The sequence below is a fragment of the Salmo salar genome, chromosome 10 (assembly GCF_965601325.2).
Source record: "Salmo salar chromosome 10, fSalSal1, whole genome shotgun sequence".
In the NCBI taxonomy this organism is placed as follows: domain Eukaryota; kingdom Metazoa; phylum Chordata; class Actinopteri; order Salmoniformes; family Salmonidae; genus Salmo; species Salmo salar.
In genome coordinates, this window is record NC_138300.1 from 125,606,672 (window position 1) to 125,634,665 (window position 27,994).

General features: G+C 43.9%; 1 protein-coding gene across 2 annotated transcripts; it reads right to left on the reverse strand.

The window, feature by feature from the left end:
• Positions 1–5,270: 5,270 nt before the first annotated feature.
• Positions 5,271–27,916, reverse strand: rapsn (receptor-associated protein of the synapse, 43kD). 2 transcript variants are annotated; one of them, XM_045688586.2, is made up of 8 exons: positions 26,543–27,913; positions 22,131–22,310; positions 21,151–21,309; positions 15,594–15,752; positions 10,693–10,791; positions 10,007–10,183; positions 9,544–9,743; positions 5,271–6,911 (listed from the first exon to the last, which is right to left on the reverse strand). In XM_045688586.2, the coding sequence occupies exons 1-8, from the start codon at positions 26,825–26,827 to the stop codon at positions 6,839–6,841; spliced, it is 1,332 nt and encodes a 443-aa protein (XP_045544542.1). In that variant the 5' UTR covers positions 26,828–27,913; the 3' UTR covers positions 5,271–6,838. The 2 variants fall into 2 exon arrangements, with proteins under 2 accessions (XP_045544542.1, XP_082813606.1); XM_082957480.1 differs by lacking the exon at positions 9,544–9,743 and having other exon boundaries at positions 26,543–27,916.
• Between the last annotated feature and the right edge of the window lie 78 nt (positions 27,917–27,994).

Sequence of the window (27,994 nt, forward strand, 5' to 3'; positions counted from 1 at the left end):
AGTCATTGTAGAAAGTTACAATGCATTCCAGTAAAATATATTTCTTACACATTTAACAAAGTTACGACGCAAAACAAGTCATTGTAGAAAGTTACAATGCATTCCAGTAAAATATATTTCTTACACATTAAACAAAGTGAATTAAGTTAAAAAATTCATTCTAGAAAGTTGCAATGCATTCCAAATAAGTTAGGATTGATTATCATATGAAAAAAAAACTCTCCACAATATTGTTGGTGTATATGTTCATACAATCTACTTTAAATTATTGGAAATCTGTAAGAAAAAATGGTGATCAACAATGATATAAATATGAATATTATAAATCAATAAATAGAAAAGCCATAGTGTTTACATAAAGTGTGACTTTCGATAATCAAAAAAAAACTAACATTTGTATATTAACAAAATGTTTCATTACTTGTTCTACTTGGCAAAGAAAACATGCAACAACAATCCACATTGGTTCTAGTGGGGATTATTAGCAGTAACACAATCTTATTTACACAACAACTAAATAAATGTTTACAGTTTATTATTAGTCTACATGCAAGTGATTGGTCAGACGACATCGTTTTCCCAATAATACAGGATCTAATTTTTCTTCATTCCCACAACAATGTTTTTTGCTTTGAATAGTGTTGTAGTGTTATAGACTCAAAAGATGCATCTACTTTTAGTTTTTCCAGAAATACATGCTGGATAGAAAAAGTAATCGATACTTAACTAGAAAAGTACATTTCCTGAATAGAATGTGGCGTGCTTGTTTTAAAGTATGTTTTGATTTAACTTGTGGTAGTGACTGGTTATAGTAGTGACTGGTTATAGTAGTGACTGGTTATAGTAGTGACTGGTTATAGTAGTGGTAGTGTCTGGTTATAGTAGTGACTGGTTATAGTAGTGACTGGTTATAGTAGTGACTGGTTATAGTAGTGGTAGTGACTGGTTATAGTAGTGACTGGTTATAGTAGTGACTGGTTATAGTAGTGGTAGTGTCTGGTTATAGTAGTGGTAGTGACTGGTTATAGTAGTGGTAGTGTCTGGTTATAGTAGTGGTAGTGACTGGTTATAGTAGTGGTAGTGACTGGTTATAGTAGTGACTGGTTATAGTAGTGACTGGTTATAGTAGTGGTAGTGACTGGTTATAGTAGTGACTGGTTATAGTAGTGGTAGTGTCTGGTTATAGTAGTGGTAGTGTCTGGTTATAGTAGTGGTAGTGACTGGTTATAGTAGTGGTAGTGGTAGTGACTGGTTATAGTAGTGACTGGTTATAGTAGTGGTAGTGTCTGGTTATAGTAGTGGTAGTGACTGGTTATAGTAGTGGTAGTGACTGGTTATAGTGGTGGTAGTGACTGATTATAGTAGTGGTAGTGACTGGTTATAGTAGTGGTAGTGACTGGTTATAGTAGTGGTAGTGACTGGTTATAGTAGTGACTGGTTATAGTAGTGGTAGTGTCTGGTTATAGTAGTGACTGGTTATAGTAGTGGTAGTGTCTGGTTATAGTAGTGGTAGTGTCTGGTTATAGTAGTGGTAGTGACTGGTTATAGTTATAGTAGTGACTGGTTATAGTAGTGGTAGTGACTGGTTATAGTAGTGGTAGTGTCTGGTTATAGTAATGGTAGTGTCTGGTAATAGTAGTGGTAGTGACTGGTTATAGTAATGGTAGTGACTGGTTATAGTAGTGGTAGTGTCTGGTTATAGTAGTGGTAGTGTCTGGTTATAGTAGTGGTAGTGACTGGTTATAGAAGTGGTAGTGACTGGTTATAGTAGTGGTAGTGACTGGTTATAGTAGTGGTAGTGACTGGTTATAGTAGTGGTAGTGACTGGTTATAGTAGTGGTAGTGACTGGTTATAGTAGTGGTAGTGTCTGGTTATAGTAGTGGTAGTGACTGGTTATAGTAGTGGTAGTGTCTGGTTATAGTAGTGGTAGTGCTGGTTACAGCAGTGGTAGTGACTGGTTATAGTAGTGGTAGTGTCTGGTTATGAGTGGTAGTGACTGGTTATAGTAGTGGTAGTGACTGGTTATAGTAGTGACTGGTTATCGTAGTGGTAGTGACTGGTTATCGTAGTGGTAGTGACTGGTTATAGTAGTGGTAGTGACTGGTTATAGTTATAGTAGTGGTAGTGACTGGTTATAGTAGTGGTAGTGACTGGTTATAGTAGTGGTAGTGACTGGTTATAGTTATAGTAGTGGTAGTGACTGGTTATAGTAATGGTAGTGACTGGTTATAGTAGTGGTAGTGACTGGTTATAGTTATAGTAGTGGTAGTGACTGGTTATAGTAGTGGTAGTGACTGGTTATAGTCGTGGTAGTGTCTACATCAGTAATGTGGTGACTGGTTATAGTTGAAAAAGTAGGTAGATGAAAAGATTGATAGGGTAGTAGGTAGATGGGTAGTAGGTAGATGGGTAGTAGGTAGATGGGTAGAAGGTAGATGGGTAGAAGGTAGATGGGTAGAAGTAGAAGGTAGATGGGTAGAAGGTAGATGGGTAGTAGGTAGATGATAGGGTAGTAGGTAGATGATAGGGTAGTAGGTAGATGATAGGGTAGTAGGTAGATGGGTAGTAGGTAGACGATAGGGTAGTAGGTAGACGATAGGGTAGTAGGTAGACGATAGGGTAGTAGGTAGATGGGTAGTAGGTAGATGGGTAGTAGGTAGATGATAGGGTAGATGGGTAGTAGGTAGATGGGTAGTAGGTAGATGGGTAGTAGGTGGATGATAGGGTAGCCTGAACATTTGAAATTGGGTTTGGTGTCTCTATCTTGAACCATTGGTGGGTATTATATGAAAATGTAGAACATTTAAGTAATTAGAATTTATAGTGCAGACCAGATCAGTTAGTAGTGGTCTGTAGTTGTGTGGTCAGTAGTTGTGGTCTGTAGTTGTGTGGTCAGTAGTTGTGTGGTTGTGGTCAGTAGTTGTGGTCAGTAGTTGTGGTCAGTAGTTGTGTGGTTGTGGTCAGTAGTTGTGGTCAGTAGTTGTGGTCAGTAGTTGTGTGGTCAGTAGTTGTGTGGTCAGTAGTTGTGGTCAGTAGTTGTGTGGTCAGTAGTTGTGGTCAGTAGTTGTGGTCAGTAGTTGTGGTCAGTAGTTGTGTGGTCAGTAGTTGTGTGGTCAGTAGTTGTGTGTTCAGTAGTTGTGTGGTCAGTAGTTGTGTGGTCAGTAGTTGTGGTCAGTAGTTGTGTGGTCGGTAGTTGTGTGGTCGGTAGTTGTGTGGTCGGTAGTTGTGTGGTCGGTAGTTGTGTGGTCGGTAGTTGTGTGGTCGGTAGTTGTGTGGTCAGTAGTTGTGTGGTCGGTAGTTGTGTGGTCGGTAGTTGTGTGGTCGGTAGTTGTGGTCGGTAGTTGTGGTCGGTAGTTGTGGTCGGTAGTTCTGTGGTCGGTAGTTGTGGTCGGTAGTTGTGTGGTCGGTAGTTGTGTGGTCGGTAGTTGTGTGGTCGGTAGTTGTGTGGTCGGTAGTTGTTGTCGGTAGTTGTGTGGTCGGTAGTTGTGGTCGGTAGTTGTGTGGTCGGTAGTTGTGTGGTCGGTAGTTGTGGTCGGTAGTTGTGTGGTCGGTAGTTGTGTGGTCGGTAGTTGTGTGGTCGGTAGTTGTGTGGTCGGTAGTTGTGTGGTCGGTAGTTGTGTAGTTGTGGTCAGTAGTTGTGTAGTTGTGGTCAGTAGTTGTGGTCATCAGTAGTTGTGTAGTTGTGGTCAGTAGTTGTGGTCAGTAGTTGTGGTCAGTAGTTGTGTAGTTGTGTGGTCAGTAGTTGTGTAGTTGTGGTCAGTAGTTGTGGTCGGTAGTTGTGTGGTCGGTAGTTGTGTGGTCGGTAGTTGTGTGGTCGGTAGTTGTGGTCGGTAGTTGTGTGGTCGGTAGTTGTGGTCGGTAGTTGTGTGGTCGGTAGTTGTGTGGTCGGTAGTTGTGTGGTCGGTAGTTGTGTAGTTGTGGTCAGTAGTTGTGTAGTTGTGGTCAGTAGTTGTGGTCATCAGTAGTTGTGTAGTTGTGGTCAGTAGTTGTGGTCAGTAGTTGTGGTCAGTTGTGGTCAGTAGTGTGTGGTCAGTAGTTGTGGTCAGTAGTTGTGTAGTTGTGGTCAGTAGTTGTGGTCAGTAGTTGTGTAGTTGTGTGGTCAGTAGTTGTGGTCGGTAGTTGTGGTCAGTAAAGGTGGTCAGTAGCTGTGTGATTGGGTTACAGGCTCTTTGGGCCCTACCTTGTGGTCAGTAGTTGCGTGCTATTTTATATAGTTATACTTGATAAAGATTTTAAATCATGTGAAGTTAGGATAGCCTGAGTGTTTTATATGTTAAATCATGTGAAGTTAGGATAGCCTGAGTGTTTTATATGTTAAATCATGTGAAGTTAGGATAGCCTGAGTGTTTTATATGTTAAATAATGTGAAGTTAGGATAGCCTGAGTGTTTTAAAGTTAGTCTTGTAGCTTAATTGTCCAAGAAGCATTTTACATTTACGTCATTTAGCAGACGCTCTTATCCAGAGCGACTTACAAATTGGTGCATTCACCTTATGATATCCAGTGGAACAACCACTTTACAATAGTACATCTATATCTTTTTTTAGGGGGGGGTTAGAAGGATTACTTTATCCTATCCCAGGTATTCCTTAAAGAGGTGGGGTTTCAGGTGTCTACGGAAGGTGGTGATTGAACAGCTACCTCTGTATTCCTATGGTTCTCATTCAAACCCATGTTAATCTATGCACATTTGAAATGGCTTTAGTTCCAGAAGTATAGATGGATTGCTTGTCAAAGGAGTTTTCATACTAAGTTGGTTTGGAGTTGATGTACTTAAACAGTGAAAGAGGAGATGGGTGTAGAAGTTTTGATGTCTTTACCAAGTCTACGGTCTTTTTCTTTTTCATTGAAATGCATTGGGAGCTAAATATTCTAACTATTATTATAATTCAAAAAGTATAAATGCTGTCAAAAACACGTTCTCAAGCAATCTAAGCTAGGGCAGTCTGCACATTTACCAGTTGTTTTCATGTTTATAGCTTAAATTGTTTAAGCCCTAGAATGGGTGGAATAATAATAATAATAATAATAATAATATGTTATAAATCCAGAGTTGTAATAATTAATGAATTCACCTAATAATTAATAACACAATGTGGGTTGAACTGCTCCTTAGTCACTTGGGGGTAAATCCTAACTTCCACTTGAGTTTTCACCTAGTCATGCACTGATGTTAATGGGAGACTAAGTGAAAATTCTACTTACTGTAAGTTTTTTTTTTTGAAAACAAGGGAAAGCTGCATACCCTTGCATTAAGGACAAATACTAGTTTATAGTTTTGATATTTTTTTTATCAAATGCTAAAGTCAAATGAACACAAGTATATCCTGACCGTCCATTTGATCTTTGTGATTATTAATTATTCAGTTAAAGTGTTGTATTGTCAACTGTTATTGGACAATGTGCAGTATGTTCACCGAGAACTGATGATAAAAAGGTTGTACAGAAATATGTTCGTGACATATGGCATATTAACCACTTTACAGTAATCACCTATAGAAAACGTATAGCTCACTTTGCCTTTCGATGGGTATATTTAAAATACAATTTTGTTAAATGTGATTAATAGAACGTGTGGCCAAAATCCTAATGATTTCACTTTTTTACCCAAACAATAATGTTTAACATAATTTCCAATTACATTCTTGCAATGAATCTTCCAGCATACCCTAACCAAAGTAAAGTGAACATTATGCTAAACTATCAGATTTATCTAAAACAGACGTCCTCAAAACGAAGAAGTATATTGGATTTCATCCTCCTCACCCTCTGACAAAAAACAAACAAACAGTAAATCATGTACAACAGTGTAATAAATCTATCCCTTTATCCTCCTTATCTCTGTCAGCTAAGGAGACATGTTCACTGTAGAAAACCGGAGGAGTGGTGACCTTTTGAACTGTGACTGTGTGTCTTGAAGTACAGTCCTGTCTGTCCTCACACTGGGATTGTTACTCTTGTCTACCAGCCTGCTCTCGCTCGGTAGCAAGTAGCCCGGGGACGAGGTAATGGGCTGGTTCTGATTCTGTGGCACATCCTCTGAACACAACAGCCAGTCAACAAACGGTATCCGAGTCTGTGTTCAGTTTAGTTAGGACATTCAGGTATGTGTTCAGTTTAGTTAGGACATTCAGGTATGTGTTTAGTTAGGACATTCAGATATGTGTTTAGTTAGGACATTCAGATATGTGTTTAGTTAGGACATTCAGATATGTGTTCAGATTAGTTAGGACATTCAGATATGTGTTTAGTTTAGTTAGGACATTCAGATATGTGTTTAGTTAGGACATTCAGATATGTGTTTAGTTAGGACATTCAGATATGTGTTTAGTTTAGTTAGGACATTCAGATATGTGTTTAGTTTAGTTAGGACATTCAGATATGTGCTTAGTTAGGACATTCAGATGTGTGTTTAGTTAGGACATTCAGATATGTGTTTAGTTTAGTTAGGACATTCAGATATGTGTTTAGTTTAGTTAGTACATTCAGATATGTGTTTAGTTAGGACATTCAGGTATGTGTTTAGTTAGGACATTCAGATGTGTGTTTAGTTAGGACATTCAGATATGTGTTTAGTTAGGACATTCAGGTATGTGTTTAGTTAGGACATTCAGATATGTGTTTAGTTAGGACATTCAGATATGTGTTTAGTTAGGACATTCCGATATGTGTTTAGTTAGGACATTCAGATATGTGTTTAGTTAGGACATTCAGATGTGTGTTCAGCAGTCTGCCCATCCAGAAGTGCAGTCTGGCTCTCCTATGTGACTGAGGTCGGGGCTTCACAGAGTGTTATCACATAGTGTCCTCAAGTCCCAGTCACTGTGCCTCGTAACCTCACACAAACCCAGGCTTCATGGAGGACCGACGACATTTGGGGCAGCCCTTGGATCCGTTGTTCTGTAGACACCTGAGAGGATAGAAGAAGACGAGACTGGGAACTGACCCCATGTCAAATCCTAAGAGTTCCCCCTGTTTCCACCCCTGGACATGAAACATGTAGAATATGTTAAAACCTCTTAAGGTTAAGCCCCTTTTTTTACATTTTTCACCTAAAATTACTTTCCCAAATCTAACTGCCTGTAGCTCAGGACCTGAAGCAAGGATATGAATATTATTGATACCATTTGAAAGGAAACACTTTGAAGTTTGTGAAAATGTGAAATTAATGTAGGAGAATATAACACATTAGATCTGGTAAAAGATAATACAAAGAAAAAAAACATGCTTTTTTTTTGTACCATCATCTTTGAAATGCAAGAGAAAGGCCATAATGTATTATTCCAGCAAAGCTGGCATTTAGATTTTGGCCACTAGATGGAAGTAGTCTATGTGCAAAGTTTTAGACTGATTCAATGAACCATTGCATTTCTGTGCAAAATGTTCTATCAGGACTGCCCAAATGTGCATAATTGGTTTATTAATACATTTTCAAGTTCATAACTGTGCACTCTCCTCAAACAATAGCATGATACTCTTTCACTGTAATAGCTACTGTAAAATGGACAGTGCAGTTAGATGAACCAGAATTTAATTCAGTTTTCTGCTAATATCAGATATGTCTATGTCCTGGGAAATGTTCTTGTTACTTACAACCTCATGCTAATCGCATTAGCGCACGTTAGCTCAGCGGTCCCGCAGGGGGGACACCGATCCCGTAGAGGTTTTTAATCAAGGCAAAAGTCCCTACTGGAGGTGGAAGATGTGAGAGCAGGACAGAGCCATATGTAGTAATAATATGTAGACTATATAACATGTAAATGGTCATCGTTAGAGCACCTACTGGAGGTGGAAGATGTGAGAGCAGGACAGAGCCATATGTAGTAATAATATGTAGACTATATAACATGTAGATGGGTCATCGTTAGAGCACCTACTGGAGGTGGAAGATGTGAGAGCAGGACAGAGCCATATGTAGTAATAATATGTAGACTATATAACATGTAGATGGGTCATCGTTAGAGCACCTACTGGAGGTGGAAGATGTGAGAGCAGGACAGAGCCATATGTAGTAATAATATGTAGACTATATAACATGTAGATGGGTCATCGTTAGAGCACCTACTGGAGGTGGAAGATGTGAGAGCAGGACAGAGCCATATGTAGTAATAATATGTAGACTATATAACATGTAGATGGGTCACCTACTGGAGGTGGAAGATGTGAGAGCAGGACAGAGCCATATGTAGTAATAATATGTAGACTATATAACATGTAGATGGGTCACCTACTGGAGGTGGAAGATGTGAGAGCAGGGCAGAGCCATATGTAGTAATAATATGTAGACTATATAACATGTAGATGGGTCATCGTTAGAGCACCTACTGGAGGTGGAAGATGTGAGAGCAGGGCAGAGCCATATGTAGTAATAATATGTAGACTATATAACATGTAGATGGGTCATCGTTAGAGCACCTACTGGAGGTGGAAGATGTGAGAGCAGGACAGAGCCATATGTAGTAATAATATGTAGACTATATAACATGTAGATGGGTCACCTACTGGAGGTGGAAGATGTGAGAGCAGGACAGAGCCATATGTAGTAATAATATGTAGACTATATAACATGTAGATGGGTCACCTACTGGAGGTGGAAGATGTGAGAGCAGGACAGAGCCATATGTAGTAATAATATGTAGACTATATAACATGTAGATGGGTCATCGTTAGAGCACCTACTGGAGGTGGAAGATGTGAGAGCAGGACAGAGCCATATGTAGTAATAATATGTAGACTATATAACATGTAGATGGGTCACCTACTGGAGGTGGAAGATGTGAGAGCAGGACAGAGCCATATGTAGTAATAATATGTAGACTATATAACATGTAGATGGGTCACCTACTGGAGGTGGAAGATGTGAGAGCAGGGCAGAGCCATATGTAGTAATAATATGTAGACTATATAACATGTAGATGGGTCACCTACTGGAGGTGGAAGATGTGAGAGCAGGACAGAGCCATATGTAGTAATAATATGTAGACTATATAACATGTAGATGGGTCATCGTTAGAGCACCTACTGGAGGTGGAAGATGTGAGAGCAGGACAGAGCCATATGTAGTAATAATATGTAGACTATATAACATGTAGATGGGTCATCGTTAGAGCACCTACTGGAGGTGGAAGATGTGAGAGCAGGACAGAGCCATATGTAGTAATAATATGTAGACTATATAACATGTAGATGGGTCACCTACTGGAGGTGGAAGATGTGAGAGCAGGACAGAGCCATATGTAGTAATAATATGTAGACTATATAACATGTAGATGGGTCACCTACTGGAGGTGGAAGATGTGAGAGCAGGACAGAGCCATATGTAGTAATAATATGTAGACTATATAACATGTAGATGGGTCACCTACTGGAGGTGGAAGATGTGAGAGCAGGGCAGAGCCATATGTAGTAATAATATGTAGACTATATAACATGTAGATGGGTCATCGTTAGAGCACCTACTGGAGGTGGAAGATGTGAGAGCAGGACAGAGCCATATGTAGTAATAATATGTAGACTATATAACATGTAGATGGGTCACCTACTGGAGGTGGAAGATGTGAGAGCAGGGCAGAGCCTGCAGCTGTTGGTTCTTCTCTCCTATGGACTCGCCACACATTCCACAGTACAGCTCCAGCTCCTCCACACACTGCAGGAACTTCACAACCTGCTCCCTCAGCTCCTCCTGACTCTCCTTACTGCGGTAGATCCCCTCACTGAGACAGTGCACCTTTAGACTACACAGCTAACAGAGAGAGAGAGAGAGAGAGAGAGAGAGGTGTATATAGGGTTATAATCAACACACAGACTGAACATAGCTGACATACTGCAGTCGATTCCCTCATTCAGAATGCACAGCTATGGGACAGGAACTGGAATTTAGCCCAAGCTAAAGTGTGACAGTGCATCTGACTGTTGCATGATTGTTTTAAATTGCACAGTATGTTTTGTTACAGTAAAAAGGCAGCATATTTTCATGGTATTTATTCAGAACTATGTGCGCTGTACCTTGGTTCCTAAAGCCTCTGACAACTCCTGCGCTCGCTGCAGAGCATCCAGAGCCTTATCTAGCTCTTTCTGCTGGAGCCAGCACTTCCCTACCCCCAGGTACACCTGGGTCTGCCCAAGACGGTTCCCGATCTCTGTCATTATACACATGGAGGACTCGTAACGAGGCAATGCTTTCTGGAGGAGAGGAGAGGAGAGGAGGGAGAGGAAAGAAGAGAAGAGAGAGAGAGAGAGAGAACAGGAGAAGAGGGAGAGGAGAGAAGAGACAAAGAGTTGAGAGGAGAGAAAAGAGGAAGGAGAGGAGAGGAGAGGACAGGACAGGAAATGAGAGGAGAGGACAGGACAGGACAGGAAATGAGAGGAGAGGATAGGACAGGACAGGAAATGAGAGGAGAGGAGAGGACAGGAAATGAGAGGAGAGGAGAGGAGAGGACAGGACAGGAAATGAGAGGAGAGGACAGGACAGGACAGGAAATGAGAGGAGAGGAGAGGACAGGACAGGAAATGAGAGGAGAGGACAGGACAGGACAGGACCGGAAATGAGAGAAGAGGGGGAGGAGAGAACAGGGTTTGAGGAGAGAAAATAATATTAATCAAGCCCAGACTATATTGAAGTAATGTTTTGCTCTTCAGATTACGTCCATTTATCTGCAACAGTGTAGTACGGACAGTATTTGGTAACTTACATCTACGTCATTCCGGCAGCGGTGGATATCAGCGAAGTTCAGTAAGCACAGCGCCTGGAGAGGTCTGTCCCCGTGCTGCAGGGCTATCTTCATGGACTCCTGGAGGATGGGAACCACTTTAGTGTAACACACAACCTTAGAACAACACACACACCCTTAGAACAACACACACACAACCTTAAAACAACACACTCACAACCTCTGAACAACACACACACAACCTCTGAACAACACACACACAACCTCTGAACAACACACAACCTCTGAACAACACACACACAACCTCTAAACAACACACGCACAACCTCTGAACAACACACGCACAACCTCTGAACAACACACAACCTCTGAACAACACACACACAACCTCTAAACAACACACGCACAACCTCTGAACAACACACACACAACCTCTAAACAACACACACAACCTCTAAACAACATACACACAACCTCTGAACAACACACACACAACCTCTGAACAACACACACACAACCTCTAAACAACACACACACACAACCTCTGAACAACACACTGTACTGTGTATAGACAGTAGTTATATAGGATGGTGTGTATAGACAGTAGTTATATAGGATGGTGTGTATAGACAGTAGTTATATGAGGGCTGCTAGGGCTGCTAACTGAAGGCTGCTAACTGAGGGCTGCTAACTGAGGGCTGCTAACTGAGGGCTGCTAACTGAGGGCTGCTAGGGATGCTAACTGAGGACTGCTAACTGAGAGCTGCTAACTGAGGACTGCTAACTGAGACCTGCTAACTGAGGGCTGCTAACTGAGGGCTGCTAACTGAGAGCTGCTAATTGAGGGCTGCTAAATGAGGCCTGCTAACTGAGGGCTGCTAACTGAGGACTGCTAACTGAGGACTGCTAACTGAGAGCTGCTAATTGAGGGCTGCTAAATGAGGCCTGCTAACTGAGGGCTGCTAACTGAGGGCTGCTAATGTTTTTACTCCAGGATGAATTCTTTCCTTGGTCAGATGTATTCTAACTATGACAGGATGAATGAAATGTGTTGGAGATAAATCTATTCAGCAGAACAGCGGTGATAAATCTGAAACAACACTCCCCATCTCAGTCCCCAATGGAACCCTATTCCCTATATATAGTGCCCTACAGGGCTATGGTCAAATGGCACCCTATTCCCTATATAGTGTCCTACAGGGCTATGGTCAAATGGCACCCTATTCCCTATATAGTGCCCTACAGTGCTATGGTCAAATGGAACCCTATTCCCTATATAGAGCCCTACAGGGCTATGGTCAAATGGCACTTTATTTCCTATATAGTGCCCTACAGAGCTATGGTCAAATGGCACCCTATTCCCTATATAGTGCCCTACAGGGCTATGGTCAAATGGCACCCTATTCCCTATATAGTGTCCTACAGGGCTATGGTCAAATGGCACCTTATTTCCTATATAGAGCCCTACAGGGCTATGGTCAAATGGCACCCTATTCCCTATATAGAGTGTGGTGGCTAATTTCTGCATTACCAAATGAGGAGAGTTACAAACACACCAGTCTGAGTTAAACTACATATTTAATAATTAATAAGATACTTTTGCAAAAGTACTTTGACCTTCAAAAATGCACTCTCTCGAATGAACCAGGAAGGTCTCTATACAAAGAGATTTTTATACCCATGAATCCACCCCTTCAACGTACATTGACGAACCACAAATCTTGTGAACAGTTCACAAAGGTTAAGTTTTGTATGAATGGATATCTATAAACCATAGCAGACAGCAACTGCTATATCAACAGAGTCATTGTATAGACCGGTATTTGGTCTCCCTGTGTAACGCCCTGGCCATAGAGAGGTTTTTTTTTTTGTTCTTTATTTTGGTTAGGCCAGGGTGTTTACATTGGGTGGGCGTTCTATGTTCATTTTTCTATGTTGGTTTGTTTCATTGATTTTGGCCGTGTGTGGCTTCCAATCAGGCACATCTGTTGTTGGTTGTTGCTGATTGGGAGTCACACATAAGGAGCCTGTTTTTCCGTTGGGGTTTTGTGGGTAATAGTTTCTGTTAGATTATTTCCTAACAGGACTGTTTAGCTGTGGTGTTTCTGTTCAGTTTTGTATAGTGTTCTTACGTTAATTAAAATCATGATGAACACTAACTCCGCTGCGCCTTGGTCTACTCTCTCTCCCGACAGCCGTTACACCCTAGAACCGTCCCTCCCTGGTACGGTATAGAACAGAACTATTAGCTCATGTCCTCTGGAATGCTTTTTATGCGTTCTAATCAAAATACACCATAAATCTCCTCTGTCAGTGCTATCTCATAGAGGCCCATCCTCAGTAAAACACCTCTTGTTCCCACTCCTGGACAAGCTCACTGAGGGGAGTGACCTGCGCACAGACATTGTGGAGACAAATAATTGGTTCCCCATTAATCACGCCATCCCTTCACATGGTTTAAGAAATAGGTAAAGACACATTCACATATGAAGACAATGTTTCATTCTGTCCTCCTCTCTTGCTGATATTCTGCATAGCAACAGAGACATGTAAAAGACAAGTCTGACCTCTCCCCTCTCTGGGCCCCAAGTGTCTGAGCCCCAGCTGAGGGAAAAGTGCAACTAAAAGACACCAGAGTCCAAAGGACACTTTCTAATGACAAGTATCTCACATAAGCATATTATACTAATAAAACATCTTAATTATCTATGTTACCCAACTAATTCTGATTCATCCACCACAAGAGCCCTACAGGGCTATGGTCAAATGGAACCCTATTCCCTATATAGAGCCCTACAGGGCTATGGTCAAATGGAACCCTATTCCCTATATAGAGCCCTACAGGGCTATGGTCAAATGGAACCCTATTCCCTATATAGAGCCCTACAGGGTATGGTCAAATGGAACCCTATTCCCTATATAGAGCCCTACAGGGCTATGGTCAAATGGAACCCTATTCCCTATATAGAGCCCTACAGGGCTATGGTCAAATGGAACCCTATTCCCTATATAGAGCCCTACAGGGCTATGGTCAAATGGAACCCTATTCCCTATATAGAGCCCTACAGGGCTATGGTCAAATGGAACCCTATTCCCTATATAGAGCCCTACAGGGCTATGGTCAAATGGAACCCTATTCCCTATATAGAGCCCTACAGGGCTATGGTCAAATGGAACCCTATTCCCTATATAGAGCCCCTACAGGGCTATGGTCAAATGGTACCCTATTCCATGTATAGTGCCCTACAGGGCTCTGGTCAAATGTAGGGCTCTATACAGGAAATATGGTGCTATTTGGGACAACCCTCCCCACTGCTCTGCCACTACCCAACCACCACCACTCCTGCAGTCCTTAGCAGTGACATCAAGCTATTTCTCTGTCTCTCCAGTAAAGTATTACAGTTAACTCTGTACCCTCTGTGTTAATGAACACTTTAAACCAGAGGCAGCATATTTATACCCAGAGGTCTAAAACCGTACAACACAAAAACACACTGCCTGGCAATGCTGGCTGCACCTGTCTCTAATACAGTCTGTTGGTCTGTCACTCTCTAACACAAAAACACACAACTGAGTGTAGAAAATATTAAGAGCACTTTCCTAATATTGAGTTGCACAGGATACAGAATAGCATAGTAAATCACGGTGGTTACTGAACTCAACTACCCATACCGTCACCTTTACTTTAATCCCATCCATCCTTTACTTTAATCCCATCCATCCTTTACTTTAATCCCATCCATCCTTTACTTTAATCCCATCCATCCTTTACACTAATCCCATCCATCCTTTACTTTAATCCCATCCATCCTTTACTTTAATCCCATCCATCCTTTACTTTAATCCCATCCATCCTTTACTTTAATCCCATCCATCCTTTACACTAATCCCATCCATCCTTTACTTTAATCCCATCCATCCTTTACTTTAATCCCATCCATCCTTTACTTTAATCCCATCCATCCTTTACTTTAATCCCATCCATCCTTTACTTTAATCCCATCCATCCTTTACTTTAATCCCATCCATCCTTTACTTTAATCCCATCCATCCTTTACTTTAATCCCATCCATCCAGGAAGTAAACAAACATTGGAATTTAACTTTCCGTTGACCTTCTGAATTATTTATTTTTTATTTAACCAGGTCGGCCAGTTGAGAACAAGTCCTTTATTTAACCAGGTAGGCCAGTTGAGAACAAGTCCTTTATTTAACCAGGTAGACTAGTTGAGAACAAGTCCTTTATTTAACCAGGTAGGCTAGTTGAGAACAAGTCCTTTATTTAACCAGGTAGGCTAGTTGAGAACAAGTCCTTTATTTAACCAGGTAGGCTAGTTGAGAACAAGTTCTCATTTACAACTGCGACCTGGCCAAGATAAAGCAAAGCAGTTCGACACAAACAATAACACAGAGTTACACATGGAATAAACAAACATTTAGTCAATAACACAATAGATAAAAAAGAAAGTCTATATACAGTGTGCGCAAATGGTGTGAGGATGTAAGGCAATAAATAGGCCATAGTAGTGAAGTAATTACAATTTAGCAAATGAACACTGGAGTGATAGATGAGCAGATGAGGATGTGCATGTAGAGATACTGGTGTGCTAAAGAGCAGAAAAGTAAATAAAAACAGTATGGGGATGAGGTAGGTAGATTGGGTGGGCTGTTTACAGATGGACTATGTACAGCTGCAGCGATCGGTTAGCTGTTCAGATAGCTGATGTTTAAAGTTAGTGAACCAAATATAAGTCTCCAGCTTCAGTGATTTTTGTAATTTTGCAATTGAAATGGAGTTGACCCCAAGCCTTCTTTACAGCAGTATCTAGTCTCATATCATCTCTGGGAATGTAGGTAATAAATAATAACTCACTGGATTAATAAACAATGCCACTAGTACTAAACAACACTAATAAACGTTACCTCACAGCACTCCATGGCATCAGGCAGACGGTCCAGCTTCCTGTAGGCTACAGACATGTGGTACTGGCTCATGGCCCTGTACTTCAGACTCCAGCCTTTACCGTAGTCATTCACCAGCTCAGCCGCTTTACACGGGAAGAACAGGGCTTTCTCGTAGTCCTGATGGGAGGACATAACAGATCATTTACACAGGAAGAACAGGGCTTTCTCGTAGTCCTGATGGGAGGACATAACAGATCATTTACACAGGAAGAACAGGGCTTTCTCGTAGTCCTGATGGGAGGACATAACAGATCATTTACACAGGAAGAACAGGGCTTTCTCGTAGTCCTGATGGGAGGACATAACAGATCATTTACACAGGAAGAACAGGGCTTTCTCGTAGTCATGATGGGAGGACATAACAGATCATTTACACAGGAAGAACAGGGCTTTCTCGTAGTCCTGATGGGAGGACATAACAGATCATTTACACAGGAAGAACAGGGCTTTCTCGTAGTCCTGATGGGAGGACATAACAGATAATTTACACAGGAAGAACAGGGCTTTCTCGTAGTCCTGATGGGAGGACATAACAGATCATTTACACAGGAAGAACAGGGCTTTCTCGTAGTCCTGATGGGAGGACATAACAGATCATTTACACAGGAAGAACAGGGCTTTCTCGTAGTCCTGATGGGAGGACATAACAGATCATTTACACAGGAAGAACAGGGCTTTCTCGTAGTCCTGATGGGAGGACATAACAGATCATTTACACAGGAAGAACAGGGCTTTCTCGTAGTCATGATGGGAGGACATAACAGATCATTTACACAGGAAGAACAGGGCTTTCTCGTAGTCCTGATGGGAGGACATAACAGATAATTTACACAGGAAGAACAGGGCTTTCTCGTAGTCATGATGGGAGGACATAATAGATCATTTACACAGGAAGAACAGGGCTTTCTCGTAGTCCTGATGGGAGGACATAACGGATCATTTACACAGGAAGAACAGGGCTTTCTCGTAGTCATGATGGGAGGAAACAGAACAGATGGATGAGTGAGGAGCTGGTGTCCATTTTTTTTTATTGAATTGAACTTTTATTTAATTGAACCATGTTATCCCATTCTGGTCAGAATCTCTCTTTCACAAGGGAATACTGGCCAAGAGGGCAGCTCTGTGAAACACACACAGTCTACAGCCAGATTTAGCAGTCCGGATCAGCAACACTACAGCTTTGATATAAACTTTACTTCTTTATAAGCGTTCTAACTTGATGCCATAATATTCTAACAGGCGATTGTATTAAGAACCACTGAGAGTTTTGTCTGTCCTGTATTATTAGGGCGAGCAGATTCCATTTTCATTCTCCGGACACCAGATAATCTGGACCTGATTGAAACCAATCCACCTTTTTGAATCCAGGGATTACTGGGACAAAATCTCATGTGTCAAAACAGAATAAAACAGGCCTCTACCAGGCTTGACACTCGATTTCTGAACATTCGAGATGTGTAGTCCACTTGTGTAGCTAGCAGGACTGACTTTGTGTTAGCTAGCCAACGTTTAATCACTTCTGCGTTATGAAAGGAACTAGACACGGACACAAATGATCCATTGGTAGTTTGTTGTAACCAAGTATTGGTGCTAACCGTGTGTTATTGGATGCTAGCATGCTAGTTAGCTACGGCGTCATAGGATATGGTGCACTGGAAGAAGCTGGAAGAATAGTGTACCAAGTTATCTAGCTGAATAAACTAAGTTTGAGCCTATTCCTGGTAACATTGAACCACTGTAGTTTACATCAATTATAATTTCTAAAATGGAAGTTGGAAAGTTATATTTGAGTGTCATTGAGTGTTCATTCCAATCTCCTTTGCATTAGCGTAGCCTCTCCTGTATAGCTTGTCAACCATGTGTCTGCCTATCCCTGTTCTCTCCTCTCTGCACAGGCCACACAAACGCTTCACACCGCGTGGCCGCTGCCACTCTAACCTGGTGGTCCCAGCGTGCACGACTCACGTGGAGTTCCAGGTCTCCGGCAGCCTCTGGAACTGCCGGTCTGCGGCCAACAAGGCAGAGTTCATCTCAGCCTATGCTACCCACCAGTCCCTCGACTTCTTGGCGCTGACAGAAACATGGATTACCATAGAAAACACTGCTACTCTTACTGCTCTCTCCTCGTCTGCCCACGTGTTCTCGCATACCCCTAGAGCATCGAGCCAGCGGGGTGGTGGCACTGGAATCCTCATCTCTCCCAAGTGGACATTCTCTCTTTCTCCCCTGACCCATCTGTCTATCTCCTCATTTGAATTCCATGCTGTCACAGTCACTAGCCCATTCAAGCTTAACATCCTTATCATTTATCGCCCTCCAGGTTCCCTTGGAGAGTTCATCAATGAGCTTGACGTCTTGATAAGTTCCTTTCCTGAGGATGGCTCACCCCTCGCAGTTCTGGGTGACTTTAACCTCCCTACGTCTACCTTTGACTAATTTCTCTCTGCCTCCTTCTTTCCACTCATCTCCTCTTTTGACCTCAGCCTCTCACCGTCACCCCCTACTCACAAGGCAGGCAATACGCTTGACCTCATCTTTACTAGATGCTGTTCTTCTACTAATCTCACTGCAACTCCCCTCCAAGTCTCCGACCACTACCTTGTATCCTTTTCCCTCTCGCTCTCCTCCAACACTACTCACTCCTACTCAGATGGTATTGCGCCGTCGCAACCTTCGCTCTCTCTCTCTCCTGCTACTCTCTCCTCTTCCATCCTATCATCTCTTCCCTCTGCTCAAACCTTCTCCAACCAATCTCCTGATTCTGCTTCCTCAACCCTCCTCTCCTCCCTTTCTGCATCCTTTGACTCTCTATGTCCCCTATCCTCCCAGCCGGCTCGGTCCTCCCCTCCTGCTCCGTGGCTCGACGACTCATTGCGAGCTCACAGAACAGGGCTCTGGGCAGCCGAGCGGAAATGGAGGAAAACTAGCCTCCCTCTGGACCTGGCATATTTTCACTCCCTCACCTCTACATTTTCTTCCTCTGTTTCTGCTGCTAAAGCCACTTTCTACCACTCTAAATTCCAAGCATCTGCCTCTAACACTAGGAAGCTCTTTGCCACCTTCTCCTCCCTCCTGAATCCTCCTCCCCCTCCCCCCCATCCTCCCTCTCTGCGGATGACTTCGTCAACCATTTTGAAAAGAAGGTTGACGACATTCGATCCTCGTTTGTTAAGTCAAACGACAGCGCTGGTCCTGCTCACGTTGCCCTACCCTATGCTTTGACCTCTTTCAGACCAGTATCCCTTCTTTCTTTTCTCTCCAAAACTCTTGAACGTGCCGTCCCTGGCCAGCTCTCCTGCTATCTCTCTCAGAATGACCTTCTTGATCCAAATCAGTCAGGTTTCAAGACTGGCCTTTCAACTGAAACCGCTCTTCTCTGTGGCTCTCCGCACTGCTAAAGCTAACTCTCTCTCCTCTGCTCTCATCCTTCTAGACCTATCTGCTGCCTTTGATACTGTGAACCATCAGATCCTCCTCTCCACCCTCTCCGAGTTGGGCATCTCCAGCGCGGCTCACTCTTGGATTGCGTCCTACCTGACAGGTCACTCCTACCAGGTGGTGTGGCGAGAATCCGTCTCCACACCACGTGCTCTCACCACTGGTGTCCCCCAGGGCTCAGTTCTAGGCCCTCTCCTATTCTCGCTATACACCAAGTCACTTGGCTCTGTCATATCCTCACATGGTCTCTCCTATCATTGCTACGCAGACGACACACAATTAATCTTCTCCTTTCCCCCTTCTGATAACCAGGTGGCGAATCACATCTCTGCATGTCTGACAGACATATCAGTGTGGATGACGGATCACCACCTCAAGCTGAACCTCGGCAAGACGGAGCTGCTCTTCCTCCCGGGGAAGGACTGCCCGTTCCATGATCTCACCATCACGGTTGACAACTCCATTGTGTCCTCCTCCCAGAGTGCTAAGAGCCTTGGCGTGACCCTGGACAACACCCTGTCGTTCTCAGCTAACATCAAGGCGGTGACCCGATCCTGTAGGTTCATGCTCTACAACATTCGCAGAGTACGACCCTGCCTTACACAGGAAGCGGTGCAGGTCCTAATCCAAGCACTTGTCATCTCCCGTCTGGATTAGTGCAACTCGCTGCTGGCGGGGCTCCCTGCCTGTGCCATTAAACCCCTACAACTCATCCAGAACGCCGCAGCCCGTCTGGTGTTCAACCTTCCCAAGTTCTCTCACGTCACCCCGCTCCTCCGCACACTCCACTGGCTTCCAGTTGAAGCTCGCATCTGCTACAAGACCATGGTGCTTGCCTACGGAGCGGTGAGGGGAACGGCACCTTCGTACCTTCAGGCTCTGATCAGTCCCTACACCCAAAGAAGGGCACTGCGTTCATCCACCTCTGGCCTGCTCGCCTCCCTACCTCTGCGGAAGCACAGTTCCCGCTCAGCCCAGTCAAAACTGTTCGCTGCTCTGGCACCCCAATGGTGGAACAAGCTCCCTCACGACGCCAGGACAGCGGAGTCAATCACCACCTTCCGGAGACACCTGAAACCCCACCTCTTTAAGGAATACCTGGGATAGGATCAAGTAATCCTTCTACTCCCCCCCCCCCCCCCCCCCCCCCCCACCAAAAAAAAAAGATATAGATGTACTATTGTAAAGTGGTTGTTCCACTGGATATCATAAGGTAAATGCACCAATTTGTAAGTCGCTCTGGATAAGAGCGTCTGCTAAATGACGTAAATGTAATGTAAATGATTACACAGGCAGGCCTCCACCAAACTAAAATACAACAGGACTCTACCAGGCTAGAATACAACAGGCCTCTACCAGACTGGAATACAACAGGACTCTACCAGGCTAGAATAAAACAGGCCTCTACCAGGCTAGAATAAACAGGCCTCTACCAGTCTAGAATACAACAGGCCTCTACCAGTCTAGAATACAACAGGCCTCTACCAGACTGGAATACAACAGGCCTCTACCAGGCTAGAATACAACAGGCCTCTACCAGGCTAGAATACAACAGGCCTCTACCAGACTGGAATACAACAGGCCTCTACTAGGCTAGAATACAACAGGCCTCTACTAGGCTAGAATACAACAGGCCTCTACCAGGCTACAATACAATAGGCCTCTACCAGACTGGAATACAACCAGGCCTCTGCCAGGCTAGAATACAACAGGCCTCTAATAGGCTAGAATACAACAGGCCTCTACCAGGCTAGAATACAACAGGCCTCTACCAGTCTAGAATCCAACAGGCCTCTACCAGGCTAGAATACAACAGGCCTCTACCAGGCTAGAATACAACAGGCCTCTACCAGGCTAGAATACAACAGGCCTCTACCAGGCTAGAATACAACAGGCCTCTACCAGGCTAGAATACAACAGGCCTCTGACCGGGGCCTTCTTGGCTCACTCAGCCTCTGCACCAAAATGCATTTGACAAGATGTTCAATCAAGGATGTAACAAAGTAATAGCAATGTAATTAACAAATATAGGACATTTTCTCAGAGCGTCATAATAGACATACTGTCGTCACTTTACCTTGAGCTGGATGTAGAAGTTCCCCAGGCTGCAGCAGACTCTAGACTCCAGCATCTTGTCATCATTGTTGTGGGCGTATCGCAGGGCCTTCTCATAGCTCTCTAGAGCCTTCTGGAACACGCTGACGCCCAGGAACGCGTTGCCCATGCTCAGACACACCTGGCAACACAAGTAGAGGCAGAGGTCATAAAGGCAGAGGTGGTAAAGGACTTGAATTCATTGCATTTTGGCATTTTTTTCAGTAAACTCAGATGTACGCAGACATCCAGAGGTCCCAGACGTCCAGAGGTCCCAGAGGTCCCAGACATTGAGGTCCCAGACATCCAGAGGTCCAGACATCCAGAGGTCCAGACATCCAGAGGTCCAGACGTCCAGAGGTCCCAGACGTCCAGAGGTGCCAGACATCCAGAGGTCCAGACGTCCAGAGGTCCCAGACATCCAGAGGTCCCAGACATCCAGAGGTCCCAGAGGTCCCAGACGTCCAGAGGTCCCAGACGTCCAGAGGTCCCAGAGGTCCCAGACATCCAGAGGGTCCCAGACGTCCAGAGGTCCCAGACGTCCAGAGGTTCCAGAGGTCCCAGACGTCCAGAGGTCCCAGACGTCCAGAGGTCCCAGACGTCCAGAGGTCCCAGACGCCCAGAGGTCCCAGACGTCCAGAGGTCCCAGACGTCCAGAGGTCCCAGACGTCCAGAGGTCCCAGACGTCCAGAGGTCCCAGACGTCCAGAGGTCCCAGACGTCCAGAGGTCCCAGACGTCCAGAGGTCCCAGACATCCAGAGGTCCCAGACGTCCAGAGGTCCCTTTCTCTTTATTTTCCTGTTGTTTTGTCTCTTATTGTAAGAACTTGTTGTTTATTGTTTTGTTGTTTTGTTTTCTGCCACCATTATGTATGTGGCGTGTTTTGTCTGGCAACAGGAAATAAGGTGAAGTAGCATATATTACAGTATTATAATATGATTGTATATTATTGCTGAGACCCACCTGTCCGTTAAGTTGCAGACTGACAGTGGTTCCCTGCATGTTGAGGCAGGTCTTACAGTAGGACACAGTCTTCTGGAAGTCACACAGCTTCTCGTTGCTCCTAGCCAGGTTCAGGTAGCCCTCAGTCAGGTAGTCTGGGTCCTCCATCTCCCTGGCTGTGTCTATCTGGGCCAAGGCATACTGAGGGAGGGAGGGAGGGAGGGAGAGAGAGAGGAGGTGAGAGGGGGGGAAAGAGGGGGGGGAGAGGGGAGAGGGAGAGAGAGAGAGAGAGAGAGAGAGAGAGAGGGGGGGGGGGGGGGGGGAGGGGGAGGGGAGGAGAGAGAGAGAGAGAGAGAGAGAGAGAGAGAGAGAGAGGGAGAGAGGGGGGAGAGGGGGAGAGGGGGGAGAGAGAGAGAGAGAGGGAGAGGGAAAGAGGGAGAGAGAGGGGGAGAGAGGGGGGGAGAGAGGGGGGGAGAGGGGGAGAGGGGGGGAGAGAGAGTGGGGGAGAGAGAGAGGGAGGGGGGAAAGAGAGAGAGGGGGAGAGGGGGAGAGAGAGAGGGGGAGAGAGAGAGAGACACGAGATGGACAAAAAAGGTAGGAACAACGTAGATAACTAACACTATGGACACAATGTAGATAACTAACACTATGGACACAATGTAGATAACACTATGGACACAATGTAGATAACTAACACTATGGACACAATGTAGATAACTAACACTATGGACAATGTAGATAACACTATGGACACAATGTAGATAACTAACACTATGGACACAATGTAGATAACTAACACTATGGACACAATGTAGATAACACTATAGACACAATGTAGATAACACTATGGACACAATGTAGATAACTAACACTATAGACACAATGTAGATAACTTACACTATGGACACAATGTGGATAACACTATGGACACAATATAGATAACACTATGGACACAATGTAGATAACTAACACTATGGACACAATGTAGATAACACTATAGACACAATGTCGATAACTAACACTATGGACACAATGTAGACAACACTATGGACACAATGTAGATAACTAACACTATGGACACAATGTAGATAGCTAACACTATGGACACAATGTAGGTAACACTATGGACACAATGTAGATAACTAACACTATGGACACAATGTAGATAGCTAACACTATAGACACAATGTAGATAACTAACAGTATAGACACAATGTAGATAACACTATGGACACAATGTAGATAACACTATGGACACAATGTGGATAACTAACACTATGGACACAATGTAGATAACACTATGGACACAATGTAGATAACACTATGGACACAATGTAGATAACTAACACTATAGACACAATGTAGATAACACTATGGACACAATGTAGATAACTAACACTATAGACACAATGTAGATAACTAACACTATAGACACAATGTAGATAACTAACACTATGGACACAATGTAGATAACTAACACTATGGACACAATGTAGATAAGTAACACTATATGCCAGTTTGACAGTTCTCTATTGAAAGTGCTTTTTATTCCATCACGAGGCCTAATCTGTAGCCGGGGGACTGGCCTTGCAGTCACAAAACAAAACCTTTTGATAGGATAGAAGTAATGGAATATTGTTATTGATTAAATTATGTCATGTACCTAAATATATACAACAATTTAGTCACCCTTTAACACATCAGGGTTAAGAAGTTTCATTTGTTCAAGTTTTAAGTCACAGTCTCCCGTTTTGGGGCCCGGTAACTAAGTTAAAAAAGTATTCATTAAACAGTGGGTATAGGAGTGAGTAGGGAGTTTTTATGTCAACAACAAGGCCCACATCCAAGCTCTGGTTGCAAGGCTCTCTCTCTGTGCCCCCCAGTCCCCTGTATCCTGTGGAAGCCACACATTAACCCTCTGATGCACCTCAGGATTCAGTTTAGATAACGCCATAGAAATAGAATGTACTACAGTCAGATTTCCATGGTCTGAGGGGCTTTGTCCATTCTAGTCCAATCTATTTCTATGGATAATCCCAGGAGGAAAAAAAGGTTTGAAACAACACCATGTTCTTTCACCATTGTTGAAATGCTGCAATGGAAGAGCTGGATCTCGATCACTCTGCCTCCTGGCATCCACCATGATGACACATTAAATTAATGACAACAACAGCATCCCCCTCATCATATCCATCATCATATCTCTCCACACAACCTCACAACAGATTTACTGCCATTTCAGTTTAAAACCACATGCATTCTTGGAACCGGTTCAGGGAACAGAACTGAAAACCCGGAAAAGAACAGAAATGGAACCGGGTACGAAAGTGATCCATACTGTTCCGGAACAGAACCGTCTTTTACATTCCAGGCAAAAAAAAGCAAAAAAGCACCTATGCAAAGCCCTCACTCTGTCCCTCAGAAACTTATTCCAGTGTCTGCCTGTCAGCTGAAAATCTTTGCCAGTGTGTGTGTAGGCTACATGCCCCTCACCCTCTGAAGCACAGGCTACTGACCAGACATTACAATTATTATTCAGAAAATAGGAAGAGAGATTATTTATTAGCTAGAGAAGAACGAATTCACTTTTTCAAATGCTAGTTAAGGATACTATAGGCCTAGTTATCACGTTTCATGTTGGATTTATTAACTACAAAAAGGTAAGAAGTGTTTTTAAGTCTGGTGCTGCTCTGCGTTGAACGCTATTCAACGTTCCTCCATAGAAGCCGCACCTCATAGGCATAATTCTGTGGACCTAATTCAGATAATGATGTCATAACAAGATGCCCAGTGCTACTGTAACCGGTGTGAAATGGCTAGCTAGTTAGCGGTGGTGCGCGCTAATAGCGTTTCAATTGGTGACGTCACTCTGAGACCTTGAAGTAGTTGTTCCCCTTGCTCTGCAAGGGCCGCGGCTTTTGAGGAGCGATGGGTAACGATGCTTCGTTGTGGGAGGTAGTTGTTGATGTGTGCAGAGGGTCCCTGGTTCGAGCCCAGGTAGGGGCGAGGAGAGGGACGGAAGCTATCCTTTAACACTACAAGTCTCCTCCTCAACCCTTTCTTGCTCTCTCCTCATCCGCAAAATTTCAGTTGCGTCTTGCTCCATAGGCTACACTTGTGTGTCCATCATGCATCTAAACAACTAGCTGGCCGGCTCCATCTGCACTGATTGGTCTAAACAACTAGCTGGCCGGCTCCATCTGCACTGATTGGTCTAAACAACTAGCTGGCCGGCTCCATCTGCACTGATTGGTCTAAACAACTAGCTGGCCGCACCATCTGCACTGATTGGTCTAAACAACTAGCTGGCCGGCTCCATCTGCACTGATTGGTCTAAACAACTAGCTGGCCGGCTCCATCTGCACTGATTGGTCTAAACAACTAGCTGGCCGGCTCCATCTGCACTGATTGGTCTAAACAACTAGCTGGCCGGCTCCATCTGCACTGATTGGTCTAAACAACTAGCTGGCCGGCTCCATCTGCACTGATTGGTCTAAACAACTAGCTGGCCGGCTCCATCTGCACTGATTGGTCTAAACAACTAGCTGGCTGGCTCCATCTGCACTGATTGGTCTAAACAACTAGCTGGCCGGCTCCATCTGCACTGAATGGTCTAAACAACTAGCTGGCCTGCTCCATCTGCACTGATTGGTCTAAACAACTAGCTGGCCGGCTCCATCTGCACTGATTGGTCTAAACAACTAGCTGGCCGGCTCCGTCTGCACTGATTGGTCTAAACAACTAGCTGGCCAGCTCCATCTGCACTGATTGGTCTAAACAACTAGCTGGCCGGCTCCATCTGCACTGATTGGTCTAAACAACTAGCTGGCCGGCTCCATCTGCACTGAATGGTGAAGTCATTTAATGAGATAAATGTAAACAACTGTTGATTTCACAGGTTTTAAAAAAGGAACAGAAAGGAACTATATAAAGCGGGTACTTTTTTTTTTCGAACCGGTTCATAATATTATTTTGTTGGTTGGAACAGTGGAACGTAAAGACTTTTTAAGGGGTTGTTCAGAACAAAACGATTGGAAAATAATTTCAGTTCCAACCCTTGATAGTGCTGCGTTATAATCCCAAAAGATGGACACTTCAAGATATCCATTATATAATACATACAGGACTTGGAGGAAATCATAGGATCATACTACAAAGTCTATCCTATGAAATCGTTTTTGCCTAACTCAACTAACGCCTAATATCACCTGTTCAATCAGGATGTGGAATGTGTCTACAACTGTGTGACATACTACCCAAATAGCTAACATCTCTCAACACTTCAATAACAGTATGTTGAACTGATGAGAAATTAGAAAAATTCTACTTCAACATGGCTAGTGAACTTGACAGGGACTCTCTCTCTCTCTCTCTCTCTCTCTCTCTCTCTCTCTCTCTCTCTCTCTCTCTCTCTCTCTCTGTGTGTGTTTTACCTTGAGCATCTCTTTATACTTCCCCATCTCAGAGTGGGCGGTGATGAGACAGCCCAGCACTCTGAACTTCCCGCCGGGGTCTGAGGTCTTCTCCAGCACCTTGATCCAGACATGCAGGGCTTTGTCAGTCTGATTGGCCTGGTACAGCTTTAAGCCTTTCTCTACCTGCTGCTTGGTTTGGTCCTGGCCCATCTCTGCTACAAGGAGGTGCCTCATAAAAATATTCATCCGTTTAGGTGTTGTTTGGCTTTCAGTGGAGGACCAAGAAAGTAGATCCTTGCCCATGTACAGTGGGTTATGTTAAGAAAGTAGATCCTTGCCCATGTACAGTGGGGTTATGTTAAGAAAGTAGATCCTTGCCCATGTACAGTGGGGTTATGTTAAGAAAGTAGATCCTTGCCCATGTACAGTGGGTTATGTTAAGAAAGTAGATCCTTGCCCATGTACAGTGGGTTATGTTAAGAAAGTAGATCCTTGCCCATGTACAGTGGGTTATGTTAAGAAATTAGATCCTTGCCCATGTACAGTGGGTTATGTTAAGAAAGTAGATCCTTGCCCATGTACAGTGGGTTATGTTAAGAAAGTAGATCCTTGCCCATGTACAGTGAGTTACATTAAGAAAGATCTGGTCGTAGAGACTGAGGATCCTCTAACGAGCTACGATTCTCTGACGTTCCTCTCTGTGGTACTAGGCCTCTCTCTCTCTGATCCAGTAGGTCTCTATCTCTCTCTCTCTCTCTCTGATCCAACTCTCTCAGCTCCGGCAGGCGACGGGGTCAGGAGGACTGGGAGGAAACTAGATCCAGCACCTTAAAGAACCAGCCAAGTAGCACCTTCATACCTAATCACTTTGAGGAAGAGACGAAAGGAAAACCAAACATGTCCCTCACTACTTCCTCGATCCAACAGTAACACTTTTTAAGAGTTCACACTTCAGTTCTCCCGAAGAAATTCTGCTTTAGAAAAAAAAACGCTACAGAAAAAAACGTCTCCCTGCGAAGTGCTGGCAGCAGTATCCCAGAATATCTGCACCCTCCACACCCCTGTGAAAGGAATGTCCAGCGCCCCAGTGTCCCCCTACCCCCTGTACCCCCTCCTTCCCTCTCCCTGTCCCTGGGCTGGCGCTGCAGCAGATGCCCCTGTCACTCTGGACCATGTGTCACTATAGGAATCCTGCTCTGTCCTCTGTTCACAGATCCAAGGTCCCGATAGGAGACGCTAGATCCTCTCTACCCTCCTCGCAGAAAGACCTCAATCAACCCTTCAACAAAACTCTTGAGTTAAAACGCTACCACTACAACCCAGCCGTCAGAAAATACATAGAGTTACACTCAGAAATGGATCTGACCTGGGAGAGGAGAGCAACAGCTATAAGAAAAGTTATTTCACAACATTGGAGGTGCTGCTTGTCAAACAAACTACTCCTAGTGGCTGGCTGGTCACTCATTCCTG